Here is a 17,125-nt window from a genome sequence, read left to right as displayed (position 1 = left end):
TTGTTTCATATTTTACGTGGGCATTAACTTATAATTAGTGATGGCTGTCCTTTATCCTTCATCCCCTCCCATGGAACCTCACTGTAAATCCCTTCTCTCATGCATCATACTATTAGGCAATGGCATGCCACAAGTTTTAATGATACATTCACGAAATTAAAGTTATCTTGTTGTAATAGAAGGTGCATTCAGTTGCATTCTGAACACTTTGGGCAGCCCCTGCTTGCCTATGATTATGTTTTGTTACCCAGTTATCCAGCTTAAAATAGCAAAATAAGAGAATGGTCACACAGGTTCGTTGCAACTAATATAACAGACGCCCCCAATGAATAGTGAATCAGGTTCAGACACCCCCAATGAAAAGTGAATCGGGTTATCTTAGTAGTTCCTAATGAAACTTGAGCCATTTTTCAGGAAGAACAGTGTACTAAAGATGTCACCCTGTTTTCTCTGAGCATGTTGCAGGGACATGTCTCTTAAACACCATACAATTCAAATGGGTAAGAGCAAATAGTAGCTCTCCTGCCCATTGAGCTTTGCAGAATCTCTTTGGCATGTCGCAGAGCGACCAGAACTTCATGGATGTTATTGTTGCTCTGTTGCTCACAAGCCTTGGACTCTGGCCAGATGCTTGCTGAAACTAAAGCTAGTGGACTTTCCGCATACTCCATCTGATCTTGTTCTTGCCCAGATTTCATATGCTCTTGTGCTTGCCCAGAGTCCATCTGATCTTGTGCGTGTTCAAGCTCTTCTCCACGCACGGAAGATTGTCTGTTTGGAGAGGAGAATGGTTAGCATGAATCAATCTATGTTTTACAATCAACCCTAAGTAAAAAAAAGGAACAGAATAATATCGCAAACACTGTCACACACCCCTTGATGAAACAAGCAAAGAGGGCCATTCTGTCATTGTGTAGGGGGGTCTAGAGGAGGGGAGCGAATGTGGCATTTCTGGTTTTCTTGGGCCTTGTTTCTAAAGAACTAGCAAGCGTTGTTCAACACGCCATTAATTTCAATTTGACCCACTTTGAAGGCAGGTTTTGAAGGGCTAGCTATCCCATGTAGCATCTTGTTCAGTTGCACCCACAAGCACCAGAACTATCTCATTGCTTATGCCTCTCATTAGGAGGATGAAATATGTTTTGGTGGGGGTAAATCATTCATTTACCTTGTACGAAAAAACATAGGTTGTTGCTGGGCTGTAAGTCGTGGGAGTAATGTAAGTAGCCTCTTCTATCGCCTGTATTTTACCCAAAAGTGGAGTAACTCACTTACCCTCTCGGTAACAATTAGAAACAGGCTAAGTCGCATACTCTCTTTTTCTCCTTGTTTAAAGGTAAACCAGCGCCTCTAAAATGGTTTATGCCGAAATGGGTTACCCTTGTATTTACCCTCACTGAAAAGAACTGGCTGAATACTGTACTAAAAGAACACATCTACAGTATTTCTATGCTAATAATACTTTAAGGACTGCAGTTATTTGGTCTGTTTTGGCATTGGAACCTTCTCAACCATGATCACAGGAAATTTTCTTACATTTATCGTGAAGGGTACAGAGTTGCAAATTGGGTTGTTTTCTAAATGCTCTAATGTTTACTTCAAGGACTAGTTTTCCAACTCCCCAACTCAACAACTATGTCTATTGAATTAAGATGCCTCAGGTTTCACTCACTTTTATTTTGGCTCATCTTTCCTTCCTTAATTTCGTGTCCTGTCTTTCTGCTTTTACTTTCTTTCTTGGGACGTAATTCTGAGGCTCTTTTCCACTATTTTTTGTTGTATGCTATAATATTATTTTTCTGCTCCCCCAGCAAAGAAACAAGGTCGGGTTGGGTTGAGGCGAGGGGTGCAACTCGGATCAGGTTCAACCAGAGTTGATTTGGGTCGGGTCGAGTTCGGGTTGAGGGGTTGGGCAACCCGACCCGAGTGAAACCTGAATTTTTTTATCATTTTTTATTTAAACAAGCTTAAAAGGTCGGGTTGAACTTGGGTCGGGTTCGGGTTGGAAAAATGAGTTCCTCGGGCCCGGTTAAACCTCATTCGGTTGGAACTCGAGTCGGGTCAGGTTGGCCTCAGACCGACCCAACCCGACCCAGGTTGCACCCCTAGCACCCCTAGAAAGGACTGTCAATTTCTATAAACATACCTTAGTGAATAGTTCAAGGACTCTTCAGAGCTAAGATTGTCTTTAAATTTGCTGGATTCTTCATTTTTACAATAACGGGCAGTGTCCACTGAACTAGAACTTTCTTTGTAAGATGGCATTTGGTGAACTGAATCTGCAGCAACAGTTGATGATTGGTCTAGTATGAAATCCTCTGTGATCAACTCTTCTTTTATTTCCCCCATCTTCCTTTCTGTCTTGTATTTTTTGGGCTCTGCTGTATGAAGATCAGGTTTTTGTTCTTTTGAACTTATGGATCCTTTATTTTCTGACAAATTCAATTGGCCTAAAGTAGATGAATATTTCAGAGATTCTAGCTTTTTCGTGGCGAATTTCAGCTTCTTTTCAGCTCTCTTCTTGGACCCAATCTCTCTCTTTAGCTCTCTTTCTAGCTCTACCACCTGTAACCCCAAAAGGAAATGAAATAAGAGAGAGTCACGGATCTGTTAATGAACTCATTATTCTCTAATTTATCCAAGAAATGCATCAAAATATAGTAATGGTATGAATACTAACCACGAAAATTACATTAGAACATTAAAAAAAAAAAAGCAAAGGGAGAAGAAACATGCAATGAAACTTTATGAACAAGTGAAAGATTACAACAAAGCACAGTACCAAAAACAAATGTAGAAAATAAAAGAAACAGACCTTTTCTTCCATGAGCTTTGCTTCTTCTTTTGCAGCCCTAGAAGCTACTCTCTCTGCTAGCAATCTTCCCCTCAAACAATCAACAGTCCCTGAGCCATCATCTTCCCCAATCATCTTCTCTCTGAGAGAAACACCAAACCAAGATATCTAAGAAGAAAATTACAGCAAAAAAGCAACAAAAAAATCATGCACATCTTATCTCCAAGGCCACCCCTGAGCATTTTTATGCTGTTGGCCAGTCCTTTTGCTCACAGATACCGTTTTGAAGCTGCTCTCCAAACTCATCCAGTGTCAATAATGGCCAATTCTCAAGCTACACGAGAACACATTCAATGCTAAGTTATCAAAAACTAAATGACCCATCTATTCTAAACTTAGAATTGTCAAATTAGAGCTTTAATGGGTGGGTGTTTTTATCTTGGAAAGAGAAATGGGAATATAGCTTCAAAGCATCAAACAAGGAGTATTGCATCTGCTAAAAACAACAAAGATACTACTGCTTTTTTAGAGCCATTATTTGATCTTGAATCCTTTTCCTTATCGTTTAGTTGCCAACCCAAGAGTGGGCCCTTCGACTTAAGGTGGTAAGATGTCCCCCAAGAAACTTTAGCCTTTAACTGGTAATTCTAAGGAAAATTTTATAAAAACCATCAAAGTCATGATTTTTTTTAATAACTACCACCCTTTGATCCAAAAACAAGTCTGGCCCATTGCCACCGGCTCCACCTCGATTGGAAAATCCCGGACCCTTGATCGATAATTTCTCGTTTAGGGTTGCTAAACCTCCGTTTTGTTGAGGCTCCGTTTCTTTCTACGTAAAAATAGACGTAAATTTTGTATTCTGTTGTAAAAATGAGCATGAAACAAATTTTACGTCGATTTTTACGTTGAAAGAAACGGAGCCTGAACGGAAAATGGGCATAAAACAAATTTTATGACTTCAAAATGGGTGTAAAAATCTGTTTTACGCCCATTTCGTGTAGAAAGAAACAGAGCCTAATGCCTTGATTTTACATTATCTTACACATGGAATGTCCATTTGGCATAATTAAGAGTTATATAAATTAGTTTACTGGGTGTGTATAGGAGATTTCACACTAGCAACTTCACGAGTCACGACCCCCTTTTTCAGGAAAGAAGTGCCACTCATTGCTTTTCTTTAGTACTTTTGGATTTTCAGAATCAGGAGCTGCAATCGGCATCTTATTCTGATTCCACCCTATTCCGAGAATTGATTGAGAAAAAAAAAATAGAGCTGAACCAGGGGTCAGAAATGATATTTTATTAGAATTTCTTAATTAAAATTTTCATTGTAATTTTTTTAAATTAATTTATAGAGGAATCAAGATAGGAATTGGTATAGGATGCCGATACTAATTCCTGATCCCGGCAATCCAATGCAAGGTGCTTTTGGATTGCTAGAATTAGGGGCTGGAATCAGCATCCTATTCCAATTCCGCCTGATTCTGGCATTTGGTTAAAATAAAATGAATGGAATCAATGGGCAGAAATGACAACGAGAAGAAACAAGAGTAGAAAAAATGATGGAATATGTTTCCCACCCAAAGAGTTGGTATTCTGATTCTGCCTCGGTTCGGAGTGAAATTTTTATTAAAATATTTTTGAGTTTAATTTAAATTTTTTTTCATTCTGATTACAGGGGAATCAGAATGGAATGTCAGTTCGGATTCCTATTCTGGCAATCCAAATACAAATCATTCCATAGATAACCCTTTTCCGAGATAGCCAAGACGCTCTCTAGTATAATACCTGCAACGAGTTAAAAATTAGTTTAAACTGGGATTTGGCTTGTCTTAATCTGAGTAAAAAACATGGCATATGAAATTCAAGAATTTCACATTGCTCTTGTTGTCTTTGGTGGGATCACGTGATCCCACCGTTCGTCCTAAATCAGTCTTTATTGCCAGCCTGAGTCTGACCCTAAAATGTTGTAAAGAGTGGTTTAGGACAAATGCTGTATCACGTGACTAGACGGGGTCCCCATGCAAAATCTAAGAAAATTGCTGAAGGGAAAATGACATATTCATCCCTTTATTTCGTGGGCCATCACAAGGAGACAAGTGGGTCCAGGTCCGACGCAGAATGGATATATCATTTGAAAGATTGGGATGGGGAGCAAAAATCAATAATTTGGAGATGTCTCAGGGGCTGTTTGGATTTCTTCAAAATTGTAGCTAAGAGACGAGAGAAGAAGCGGACCAGCCGTTGTTTTTTACTTCTTTCCGTCAGCAAGAGAATAGCTAATCCTCCCATATTTCTAGGTTTTGGAAATCTCAGGATGCAGGATTGATGTGGACTAAAATGGCCTTGGAGTTTGGGCACCACCCGTAGTTTAGTCAGTTGCCATTTCTTTTCATTAGTAAGGGTGTTTTAAGGGTAATAGGGTGGTTAGAGTGAGAGGTTAGTATGGTAATAAGAGAGATTCGGCTTCGAGAATCACCTCTCAAGAGGACATGTGGCATCAAATGGGAGCTTGGGACCACTTCTTTAATCGCGAAAGGCATTTCGCTGCTGGTCTGTCGCATCTCAGACCAGCCACCTCGTGAATGAAGACAACAGCTTTTGTCTCCATTCACGACGCGGCTGGTCTTACGTGCAATAGACCAGCCGCGAAATGCCTTTTGCGATGAACGCTAGCAATTCCCTATTTGTTTGTCCCACCTACATTGGAGGGAAAAACTGGTGGCAAAAGTACAAGTTAGAGCTATATATTTAGATGGTTTAAACCATTTACTTGTTGGCCTCCACTGTGGGTAGGCCGTGTATGAAAATTCATCTTCATAGGACAAACCTAGCCATTCAAATTTGATGAGATTGCCTTGCAGTTAAATTTTTTTTTTTTTATACTTTCTAAGCTATCCATTTTTATGGGAATCAGGTCATTATTTTGTATTTCTGGTTTTTCTTTCATCTAAAATAATTTGCAATCCGTGCAATGGCAGGGTAATCACACTAGTTTTATGATAAAATCTTCTTTATATAATATTTGTTGATAAATACCCTCCCCTAAACCTAAAATCTTAAACAGATTATATTCATTGCATCCTATTGGCCACTCTTTCTCACTGCATATTGGAAACTGAAGACAACCACATCAGATTGGGGATGTGATGTTTGTTTAGATTATAGAGGTTTCCGGGTCAAACACCTCGTATCCGTATCCGTGTCGAAACTCAACACACAAATCCATGTTCACAAATTATAGCTTCAATTTTGCGACAAAGAATGTACATAGAGAGTCAATTGGGGCAATTTATTTGTGATGGAGCCCTTCAAAATGAAATTACTCATGAATAAAATCTGGTTTACAACATTACTTCAGAGGACCATACAAAATATGTTTATAAGCTCAAAGTTTCCAAAAATAAACTATTTATACAATTTAAAAATAAAGACAACTTTACAAAAGGAATTGTAAAAGGGAAATGATATCAGCAAAACCATGTTTTAATAATTGCACAGACCCAGCTTGTCTTTTCTTTTTTAATTGGTTCGTGAGAGCTTTTTGGGAACTCTAATAGCTTTTGACATCTCTTTAAATACTAAAAGACAAGATGAGCTACTGAAAACATCAAAACATGGTTGTGCCGATATCATTTCCGTATATATATAATAAGACTAATTTTCATCCCTCCATACCTCGCGGAGAAGTTGAAATCTGACTGTATTCCCACCATTTTCCTTTGATTTCCAGCCAGTCGGAGTAGGAGATGCGAGTTTGTCGATGATTGCGAGGGGTGAATCCAATTCATCGAGCTCGTCATCGCTTGTGTGACATTTCCGAAGCACTGACGAGCCACTCCTTCTCAAATGAGATTGGTTTCCGAGGGCTCCAATAATACCGGCAACCAAACCAGTAGCCGGTGGGGAGTATACGATAGGAGCGGCATTACAGGGAAAGTTTTTGATTGAGCCTTCGATTTCCTCGAGAGGATCCTGTAATCAGTCACAAATCACAATCATCAAACAAATTGGGAAAAAATTTGTTTAGGAAAAGAACTAATGAAGATACTGTTAGGTTAATGAAAGGAAAAATGTATCTCTGACGGTAAATTGATATATAGACACATACCTGTATTTATATATGCCATACAATTATCATTACTCTATCCTTACCTGATATTCGCACTACCATTTTGATAGTGGGGCAAACTCACCTTGTCTTTTACTTTAAATGGCTAATTAGTGCTTTTTGAGAATTGTAATAGCCCTTGACAGCTGATTAAATAATAAAAAGACAAGGTGAGTTCGCCCTACTATCAAAACATGGTAGTGTGAATATCAATAGCATACACATATTCGACTATCCACTTTTGAGATTTAACTTCCCACCTTTCATATCCGTTCAATTGCTTCACTTGACTAGGAAAGAAAATGGAAATGGAGTGGCAAATTGAAAAGATATGGAAAGGAAAACAGGTAAGAAGAGTTGTTAGTTGTCAATGAACTATAGAGAAAATAAACAAAATAAAAATGAATCTAAAAACATATAAGCTGAAAAGAATGATTAACTAATGTAAGGTAGTTTTGAAGCTCCACCATGGATTGGCATCATGTAAGATAAATAAATAATAAAGTAATGTAAGGTAGTGTTGAAGGTCTAACATGGGTTGGAAACATGTAAGCTAAAAACATGATATGCCATTAAAAGAAGTTCAAAACAAACTACAATAAATATATTGGAAGCATATAGAAGGTATGCAAACAGGTTGGGAGCATATAGAAAACAGACAAGGTATGCAAACAGATTGGTAGCACAGAAAACTGAGAAAGTGACAAGAAAAAAAAGGGAGAAAACAGATGTAAATACAAAAACCGAAGTCACAAATGCTATCTGAAAAAAACACACAAAACAGAAATAGTATCCACTCATACGAAACAGAAAACACAACTCAAGGAGCATAGATCTTACACAAAAGAAAACAGAAAACAAATATGAAACTGAAAACAAAAGGCACAACTCAAATATGGCATTCAGAGCATAGATATTACAAGAGAAAACATAAAACAAATATGAAACACAAAACACAAAACTCAAATATGCCATTCAGATTCCATCTGTTTCAGTAAACAGATAATAGAAAGAAAAAAAAAACACAAAACCCAAGTACTTTATATTATAATCTCACAAAACAGAAAATAGAAAACACAAAAGCCAAATATGCCATTCAGATTCCATTTGTTTCAGAAAACAGAAAACCCAAATTTGCTTCAAAACTACCCAACATTGTTTATCATGTCGCCAACCTAATGTGTATTATGTTGTTAGCTTCCGTGTTGGGTGTCTATAATATGTCGGCTCAATTATTTTGGGAACATTAGAGTGTCTATCATATGTGGGGCCCATATTGGATGCATAGATACCACATGTGGGCTCCACATGATGGCTGGGTTGAAGTTAGTAAACTTTCAGTTTATTTTCTTTCCATCTAAACACATCATTACTATATACTGTTTATTTTTTCAATAGTTTCCTAACAACTAAACGCTCATCTCACATGTTTGCCTTTCCATTTTGTTTCCATTTGCCACTCCATTCCTATATCCTTTCTCAGTCAAGTGAAGCAACTGAACAGAGCCATAAGGATTTGAGGAGGATTTTGTAAGGTTTTCCACGCTGCATATACATACACATGGAAACAAGCGCTAATAGATGCATAAGCCACAAATGATTGAGAACAACTCTAAACCTTAGGCATTATCATAAATGCTCCTTAAGATAATAGAAACAACCTTGAAGGAATAAATAAAATGTCATCTTCAAACATTTCTGAAATTTGGAAGGGAATAATGCTCCTTATAACAGAGCTTGGTAGGACTCTCCGATGTAATTAAAATTAGCAGCAACAGCAGGAATGAGAAATAAAACTATGCAAACCCCAAACAATTTTTTTCGTAGATTACTAAGTTATTTAGAAGAAAGAACGGAGAGCTTTTCCTGTTGACTTACCTCTGAATCTAGTGCTTCAAGCACAACCTCCGGGATTGGGTCCGGACAGAACTCATCAGGAACAAAACTGTTAAGGATCCGCTTGATCAATAGCCCATCAAATGTAGGGCATACCTTCAAAAATTATAAATTTGATAAGCAAATAAATAAACAATGAAGACAATTTACAGCCAGGCAAGGTGAGTTGCATAAACCACACAAAAGAATGGTCTGAGTTGTGGGTGAAACCTCTTTCCTGATGGATCTATCCAAAAGCATGTCCTTTGGGAGCATCAAGAGGTCGCTTAATGCATTAAGGAGATAAAAAGGTTTAAGGGATGTGAAAGCCTCCTGTCTATCATCATCATGCCCGTTCACACCTCCAGGGGAGTCATCCTCATCAATTCCAAATAGGTCGGTTAGCCATCTAGACCAGGTCCCAATCTGGCGCCCACCAAAAAATTAAAATAAATAATCCTTCAATCAAGAACCAGAACATTTTCGTTTTTTCAGGGTTTTACTGCATACCATTTAGATTTACCACCAAACATTCTAGAGGCCTCTTTTATTTTTCAAAGTCACCCAAAATTCTTATCTATTTTCTTTTAAATAGTGACCAAAGCTTACATGTCAACATCGATTTCAATCATAATTCAGTTCATTTCATTTACACAACCCAAACAGTGACAACTAAAAGGAAATAGAAAGAAACAAAAATATATACCATTAATCTAGAAAAACAAGGTAAGATGCTATAAGAGTGAATATTATATGTATAAAAGATTGTAAAAACCACCAACTGTAGTGAAAATAATATACATACAGCATTTTTCAGTTGTGCACCAGCGCCAAAGCTTGATTTCCCAGATGGAATAGGGAGAACTTTGGAATTGCTAATTGGATCCGAGACAGGGTCTGTTGGAATCTCATCATCTGATTCACGAAGAATAGCATTAAACATAGCCACGTCTAATCTAGCCACACATTGTTCCATGACCTGGTAACAGAAGAGAAAAGCCTTCAGACTATACATACAGATATTTGAACTCTTGATATGATTATTTATTAGACATCTGGACACAGGTGCATTTATCAGAGTCCAAATAATGCTACATTTACAGATTTGGTTTCCATCTGATAGTAATCAATTGTGCAGTCAAAGAAAATTCAAGGTAAAGAAATGCACAGAACTTATCGCTCGGGATTCAGTTAGAGTTATGCTACCCATGTAAGAAACATAAAATCACCATCACGTAAACAACACATCTAGGTATTTCACACAAGTTAACATTCTCCTGCAGATCATAGTTTTAAAAGTCCCCTGCGTCCGCGTCGACTCCCTTTTACCTTGGCCGTGTTCCACGTTGCACTGCATCTGCGTTCTGCGTTTCGCCTTACAAAGTCAATAAAAACTCCTTTGACTCTCCCAAATTATGACCGTGTCAAACGAGTACTCAGCCGTGTCAACCATGTACTCGACCGTGTCGTGCCAAGTTGACTAGGATTAACTTCGGCCACATTCCGCGCCGCATCCAAATTTTTAAACACTGCTGCAGATAAGTAATACACATCCCGAAATTTCGGACTAAATACCAAAGTTTGGGCAGAATCTTGTGCTTTTCCGAAACCAAGTGGATTTCGTTTCAGTAGAAGCCGAAATCGAAGTATTCCTGCTGAGATGAAATCTACATCCCGAAATTTCGGACTAAATACCAAAGTTTGGGCAGAATCTTGTGCTTTTCCGAAACCAAGTGGATTTCGTTTCAGTAGAAGCCGAAATCGAAGTATTCCTGCTGAGATGAAATCTTTAGGCAGAAATTGAAAACCATGCTTGCATATGGCAAATAAATATTTCTGTTCATATTCTTGCCAAAAATTCTCTTTTTTGAGCAGTTTTAGGGCCTTTTTGGATGCAAAGGGGGAAATCCATGGAAAATGAATTTTTCAGCATTTGTAAACTCATTTTTCCATGAATTTTTTTTCACAAATTGAAAATTTTCTCTGTTTTGAAGGAAAATTATAAATCTACTAGAACCTGGAATTTTCTTCCCATAATTTTTTCCCTAAATCTACAGAGCCCCAACTTCTATAACAATTTGTGATAAATAATTGAACCCACTTGAATATCCTTTCCATCTTTCTGGTTAACTTGGTTACAATCATAGTTAGCAAAACACGATTAAGGACGGGGGGAAATTCGAGTTAAATAGGTTATTGGTTCAAAAAAACGAAGCAAAAAAAAAAGGAAACACAAAAAATGCATTTAAAATTTTGTCATTACAAAATATGGTGGGATGAAATTGGAAAGTTTGCCAAAACAATGTGTTTAAAATGTTTTCCTCCGTAAAAATTTTAAACAGGGAGGAAAACATTTTAAACAGAGTATTAAACGGCACACCGATAAAACACGTTTTTTTTTTCAAAATAACTCTGTTTAAAACGGAGTTCTGCTAACAATGGTTAGAATACTAGGAAGTGGACTTACATACAACCAAAACCAAGTGTAAATAAGGTTTCCATGTCAATGTACCCATGCAGATCATATTAAGACATTAAGAAGTGCAACACTGCCATTAAGTTGAACATATACACTTACCAATCTACCCATAAGAGATAAGCAACCACACTCATGCCCTGCACCACGAACAGGACAAATCCTTTCACAGGCATCCCTGAAAGCTTTCTTCCAAAGTTCAATAGAGAAGTTTCCTTGTTGTTGATCACCCAAACTATGTTTCCTTCCGTAACTTTTTCTAGAGTTCAAAACCATCTTTTGCCCACGTACCTCTTCTGTAGCAGACTGCATATGCGGGGTCAAGGTCTGGAGATGACAGAATGAAGGAGCACGATCATTTGTCTATCAGTGAGCACTTCAAAAGTCATTACAATTGCATTATATTCATGGGGAGATTCAACCAAACAATAGTAATCTAAGAAGCCGTCAAAGGAAGGACAATTAAGATCTGACCTGCCACCACAAAGACTCAATGATACGAGAGAAGATCCAGGCTTCAGTATTCTCTAATGCAGTTACAAATGTGTGTGGGTCGTCACAGTCATTGAAACTTTGTGAAAGAGCAAACCTCTTTTCTTTCTTATTGATAGGAGATTCTTTCCATTTCAACCGAGAGGATTTTGTCTCAGTTCTGTTTCCAGCACCATTTGTTTCAACAAGAGGTCCAGAAGAGATTGGGAGATGGGAATCCCCAACAGCTTGAGTGATGATTGTCCTCAACACAATTGAATTTGATAACCAGAAAGTCAACCTGTATGTAAAAGACAGCACTAATGGTCAAATCTCAACAGAAACATACGGGTTTCTAGACATGCACACGTTTAGAACAAAGAAGAAGAATCTAGAATTCACTTTACCATGGGAAGAACATAAATTCATAAATTAAAGAGCTTTAACATAATCCATCTTGATATACATGAAAAATAAGTATCACTTGGGAACATTATATTATGCCTCAGGAAAAGCTAACAGGGAAACACTTCGAAGAGTTTAAATATACCTTGGGACATCATTGCCGCATGCTTTTGCAACCAAAACAAGTCCTGATGCCACACTTCTAGCCACACTTGCCCTCCTTCGTTGGGACCAATTTTTAGAGGCATGAATATATAGCCTTGAAAGGCGCCGAGCCGGAGCATGGACCTTCTGTGTGGAGATACCATGCTCAGCAATTATGGAATAAAGACCAATTTCAACCGCCGCAGCCTCTCTCAATTCTCCCTCTAGCATCTCTATTCTACCCTCCAATTGCTTTATTTTCCTTTCAGAAGAGCCGGCCACTGTCTCCCTGGAAACATGCTTAACTTTATCACTACCCAAGCTGCCACTTCCCCAACCATTATTCCCACTATCCGCAATAAAACTCCTTGCATCATTATTTGCATCCTCTAAAATATCAATTTCCTTCACTTCTTCCATAAGCTGATCATAAGTTACTGATGTGATGCTCCCTGCTGAGCTCAGTGATGATCTAACAGAAAACTTCGTGCGCTTCAGTTTATCATTGGTTAAGGTACTATTACTCTTTCCCTCAAGACCTCTCCTGCTAAACGTGGTTGAGTCACTGACAGATGGCAGTGTCTTACTGAGCTCTTGTGAAATTCTATTCTGGTGATTGAATGGTGTACTGTCAGAACAGTGATTAATCAAGTGTCCATTTCCTAATAAATTAATTTCTACTTCCTGTCCATTTTCAACATGCTTGTCTTCATCCTTTTCCTCCGTAACCATTTGATGTATGCCACTAGCGCTCAGAGACTCGTCTGACCCATGCTGTCTCCAAGATTTCCCACTCTTGTTTTCATTGGCATCAGAGTTGTCAGGGCTTACTAGTTTTTGCTTCTCTCTCACTTGAAGATCTGAATCTGAGTCTTCATCTCTGCCTAAAATGCCATTGGTGTTGTTTTCTTCTTCTGTAGGGTGCCCTACATTTTCTTTCATTTCACCTCCATCGTCCACAACTTTTTCATCAACCTCCTCAACCAAATCATCACTGTCAAAGCCTCTAGTGCTGTGGTTTGATTTAATTTCTTCCTTTGTGGATTCATAATCTATAGACACGACGGAAGATTGAACATGGCCTGGTTTATTTGGGTTCACAGTTAAGTTGCTTTCAGGAAAGTTAGATGTAGTAGCATCGTTATTTTCTAGGTTCCCTGACTCCAAGAAGTCTATTGATGATGCTCGGGATGAACTCCCATTCTGATGTAAAATGGCTTGGTTTGAGACATATACTTCTGATAATGGCTCCACCACTGATTTCACTGGAACTGTTTCCGAAGGTGAGTTATCCCTTCCTCTCTTCTCCACTGCTAATGCAATCTGCAATTGAATGGAAACCCGTGATCCACGGTTTAACCTCAAATTCATTTATGTCACAAAAAAATATAGGATGGCAAATGAAAGTAAAAGAAAGTGCTCATTCTTAAAATATTCCATAGTTGGACTCTAAACAAAATGTTAGAGAATTTGATGCCTTCAATAGGCTGCATATGAAATGATACACACAATGCACTCATTGAAATTTAAGAGACTTTCTAGTTAGGTTTGTGTTGCTTAAAAATGAGATTGGTGTGGTAAGTGCATTCTACAGGGTAGAGAAAACACAGGTCCTTCATATGAAATTGGGCATGACAAAATGAACTCCGGGAATGATAGTCCATGAAAAATAAAACACTTAGATCATTCCATCTATTTAGAGCAATAGGCTTGATGATAACCTACTGAAGATATTGATTAAGCAGGTCTAATTTTCAGTCTGAAACATCAGAACTTTCAAAGTAACCAAAACATAAAAAACATCAGAAAGGGAAGATAAATTATAAAAGACGAATGCTACATTCACAGGCGCCCTTTCAAAAAAGGAAGCAAAGGGCGCCCCTATTGGTCAAATTCCCCTAAAGACATTTATGATCTTAACTTTAAATCCCATTTTAAATGGGATATGACCAATGCAGGTGCCCTTTGTCCCCTTTTTTGCAAGGGTGCCTGTGAGTCTAGACTCCCTCATTATAAGATACTAAAGAAGCAAATATGAAAACCTACTTCTTCTTGCAATATCCTACTGCCAATAGTATCATTTTGAGAAGGCGAATCTGCACTAGTCTCAAAAGCGGACGAGGAGACAGTCAAGGATGAATGTGACGAACCATCATCATCACTAAAAGAGGCAATCTCAGCTTCATCGGCATACTCTTCACCCATCAAAGCAGAAACAGATTCCCTGCCTTCCTTGTCCAATGATGCTTCTTTTGATAGGCTCTCCTTTGAAGAAGAGCTAGTAGCGTCCTTATCAAAAGGCTGGATCTTAACAAACAGAACTGGTTGAACCATATTTCTAAAGCTTCTCTTGCAATTCATTGGAACACTAACACTTACGGTTTCTTTGATGATGCCATAGTCCGCAAGGTCTATCATGGCATTTCCCAAATGCTGCCCTTTCACTATACTATCCCTGCGAGGCTCGTACAAGTTCAACTCCAAACAGTTCTTCTGAAAGGTGTTGGTTTCGCCGCCTTTTACGGATAACTCCTTAGACAAAGTAGCTGTAAGCTTTATGGAGTCATTGAATTCGATTTTTCCATCCCCTACTCCAGAACCATTAGAGGGAAGGACAGCATTCGTACAGCCAGAATTCCGGTCACCGTTTTGCCATTGTAACACAACGGAACGGAGAGTTTTCAGAGACTGAGATGGAGGCCACGGCTTAATCTCTTGTATGAGAATGACATAGTCGACTTGAACGGAAGTACCTTTCCTGGTTTTTGTTCTCAGCCCAAGAACCATGGCTGGAAAATGCTACAAATAAATCCAGGCGGGTCTTCGGCAATGTGCCTAGATATGCTCAACTAAGCGCCCTTTAAGATCATAAAAGTGAAATTGCATGAAAAGGGAGTCTTTTTTTTTTATCAGAAATCATCCATGCTCAGAAGAACACCCAGAAACTTCAGCTACTGATGGAAAAACCACAAGGAACTATAATTAAAAACTGGCACACTTCCTTTTTCCTAAAACCAAAGTAGTAATCATAAGAATGACAAGAAAAGGATGAGATGGCATAGTTTCAGCCCATTTCAGATCATTTAAGAAAAATAATAATAACTGTAAAACTACTTAAAATCACCACATTCACATTTTCCTCAAAAGACAAAAAACAAAGAAACAAAACAGAAAATTTGGACAAAAAATTCAACAGCACCATTGATCTCAGATAGAGGGAAAAATGACCATAAAGTCTAGAAAATCCAAAATTAATGGCAGATATAGTGGAGAAAGTTTGAAGAAATGGCAGAGATTGAAACTTCAGCTACTTGAAGGAAAAAACAGCGAAAAACCATAATTAAAAAATTGGCACGCTTCCATTCTCCTAAAACCAAAAACAGTAATCATAAGAATAACTAAAGGGAAGGATGAGAAGGCATAGTTTCAGAGCATTTCATCTCTAAGAAAAAAAATAATAACTGTAAAATTAATTAAAATCACGACATTCACGTTCTCCTTAAAAAAAAAAAAAGAAGAAACAAAACAGCAAAACCAGACAAAAAATTCGACACCATTCATCTCAGAGAGAAGGGGAAAATAACCAGAAAATCTCAAAAATCCATCACCGTATTTGCCCTAGAAAATAAAATAAAAAAAAAATGGAAAGAAAAACAAAAGAAGCAAACTAGAAACTAACAAACTACAAAAAAGTAAGAAGCCAAATCTCCTCTTATTCCACCACATTCCTTCTTAGAAAGAGCTTTTAAAAAACAAACCTCCTCTTATTCTACGACATTGCTTCTTAGAAAGAACTGCTAAAACCCTAGAAAACTCCAAATTGCCGAGAAACAGAAAGAGAATCTCAGATCGTGAAAATGCAAGACCTTTTACTGATCATCCAACTATCAAAACCGATCTTCATTACATCAGAATTGCCAGATCCATAAAACAACATACCAAAGGGGTAAAAAAACAAAGTGAAATCACAAATACACTGCATTTTTAGTTCATTTAAGACCTAAAAAACCAGAAAAAATCTCAAAGTACAAACAACAACAAATTCGCCCTTGAAGAATGAAAACGATCAGCAACAGTGAGTTTAAAAAACAAATCTCCTCTTAAAAAAAAAACAAATCGGCGAGAAACATTGAGAGAATCTCAGATCGCGAAAATGCAAGACCTTTTACTGATCATCCGACTCTAAAAACCGATCTTCATTCCATCAGATCCAAAGAAAGGAAAAAGAAAGAAAGAAGAGAAATCCAAGATCAGGACAATGCAATTCGATTCCAAACATAAGAACAACAAAACAGAAGCAAATCTCTTTACATCTAGCTACCAGCTAAGAATCAACACCTCACTAACGAAAAATTACACAAATAAGAGCGTAAAAAACATAAAAAAATCAGCGAAAATCAGTCACTTACTGAAGAAAATCTTCAGAGGAGAATCGGAGGAGAAATGCAGTGGAAAATCTGGAGAAAATTCGAGTGTTTTCCGATTTTTTCCATGGATGAGAAATCTGAGGTGGTGACGAGAAATTGGGAATCTATGAGAAAAGAGAAGCCGCAGGAAAAAGATTTTTTTATTCATTTATGTATAAAAAGGAGAAAAGAAAGGGATGATGATAAATTCGCACTCCCAGTAGGATAATTCGCACTCCTGTTAACGGGATTTGACGTCAAAAAGCGTTAAATTCTGCCGCAATTCGCGTTATAAGGTATGCGAATTTATCAACACCCAAAGAAAAAGGATGAGAGAGGAAGAGAGTAAGTAAAACATAAACATCGCATTTTTTTGGGGGGAAATGATATATTCGCGCCTTTCTCTTCCTTGCGCCACCCTCATGTAGTGTAAAAGGTAG

The 17,125-nt window shown here is 37.9% G+C and overlaps 2 protein-coding genes across 5 annotated transcripts; both read right to left on the bottom strand.

The window, feature by feature from the left end:
• Nucleotides 1-165: 165 nt before the first annotated feature.
• LOC143847136 (uncharacterized) lies at nt 166-3,240 on the bottom strand. The gene is made up of 4 exons (XM_077355833.1): nt 3,074-3,240; nt 2,816-2,936; nt 2,147-2,565; nt 166-771 (listed from the first exon to the last, which is right to left on the bottom strand). The coding sequence occupies exons 2-4, from the start codon at nt 2,927-2,929 to the stop codon at nt 477-479; spliced, it is 828 nt and encodes a 275-aa protein (XP_077211948.1). The 5' UTR covers nt 2,930-2,936; nt 3,074-3,240; the 3' UTR covers nt 166-476.
• A 2,830-nt stretch (nt 3,241-6,070) lies between these two features.
• LOC143847132 (uncharacterized) lies at nt 6,071-16,845 on the bottom strand. 4 transcript variants are annotated; one of them, XM_077355823.1, is made up of 9 exons: nt 16,689-16,845; nt 14,326-15,230; nt 12,281-13,602; nt 11,734-12,031; nt 11,362-11,586; nt 9,589-9,762; nt 9,015-9,209; nt 8,787-8,900; nt 6,071-6,772 (listed from the first exon to the last, which is right to left on the bottom strand). In XM_077355823.1, exons 2-9 carry the CDS (start codon nt 15,064-15,066, stop codon nt 6,455-6,457), a joined length of 3,387 nt encoding a protein of 1,128 aa, XP_077211938.1. In that variant the 5' UTR covers nt 15,067-15,230; nt 16,689-16,845; the 3' UTR covers nt 6,071-6,454. The 4 variants fall into 4 exon arrangements, with proteins under 4 accessions (XP_077211938.1, XP_077211937.1, XP_077211939.1 ...); XM_077355822.1 differs by having other exon boundaries at nt 14,326-15,233; nt 16,689-16,842; XM_077355824.1 differs by having other exon boundaries at nt 14,326-15,287; nt 16,689-16,839.
• Nucleotides 16,846-17,125: the final 280 nt, after the last annotated feature.

Source organism: Tasmannia lanceolata, unplaced genomic scaffold (genome assembly GCF_043159265.1).
Source record: "Tasmannia lanceolata isolate RefF3 unplaced genomic scaffold, GAP_Taslan_0.1 ptg000015l, whole genome shotgun sequence".
NCBI lineage: Eukaryota > Viridiplantae > Streptophyta > Magnoliopsida > Canellales > Winteraceae > Tasmannia > Tasmannia lanceolata.
This window is presented reverse-complemented; position numbering and strand designations above follow the sequence as displayed.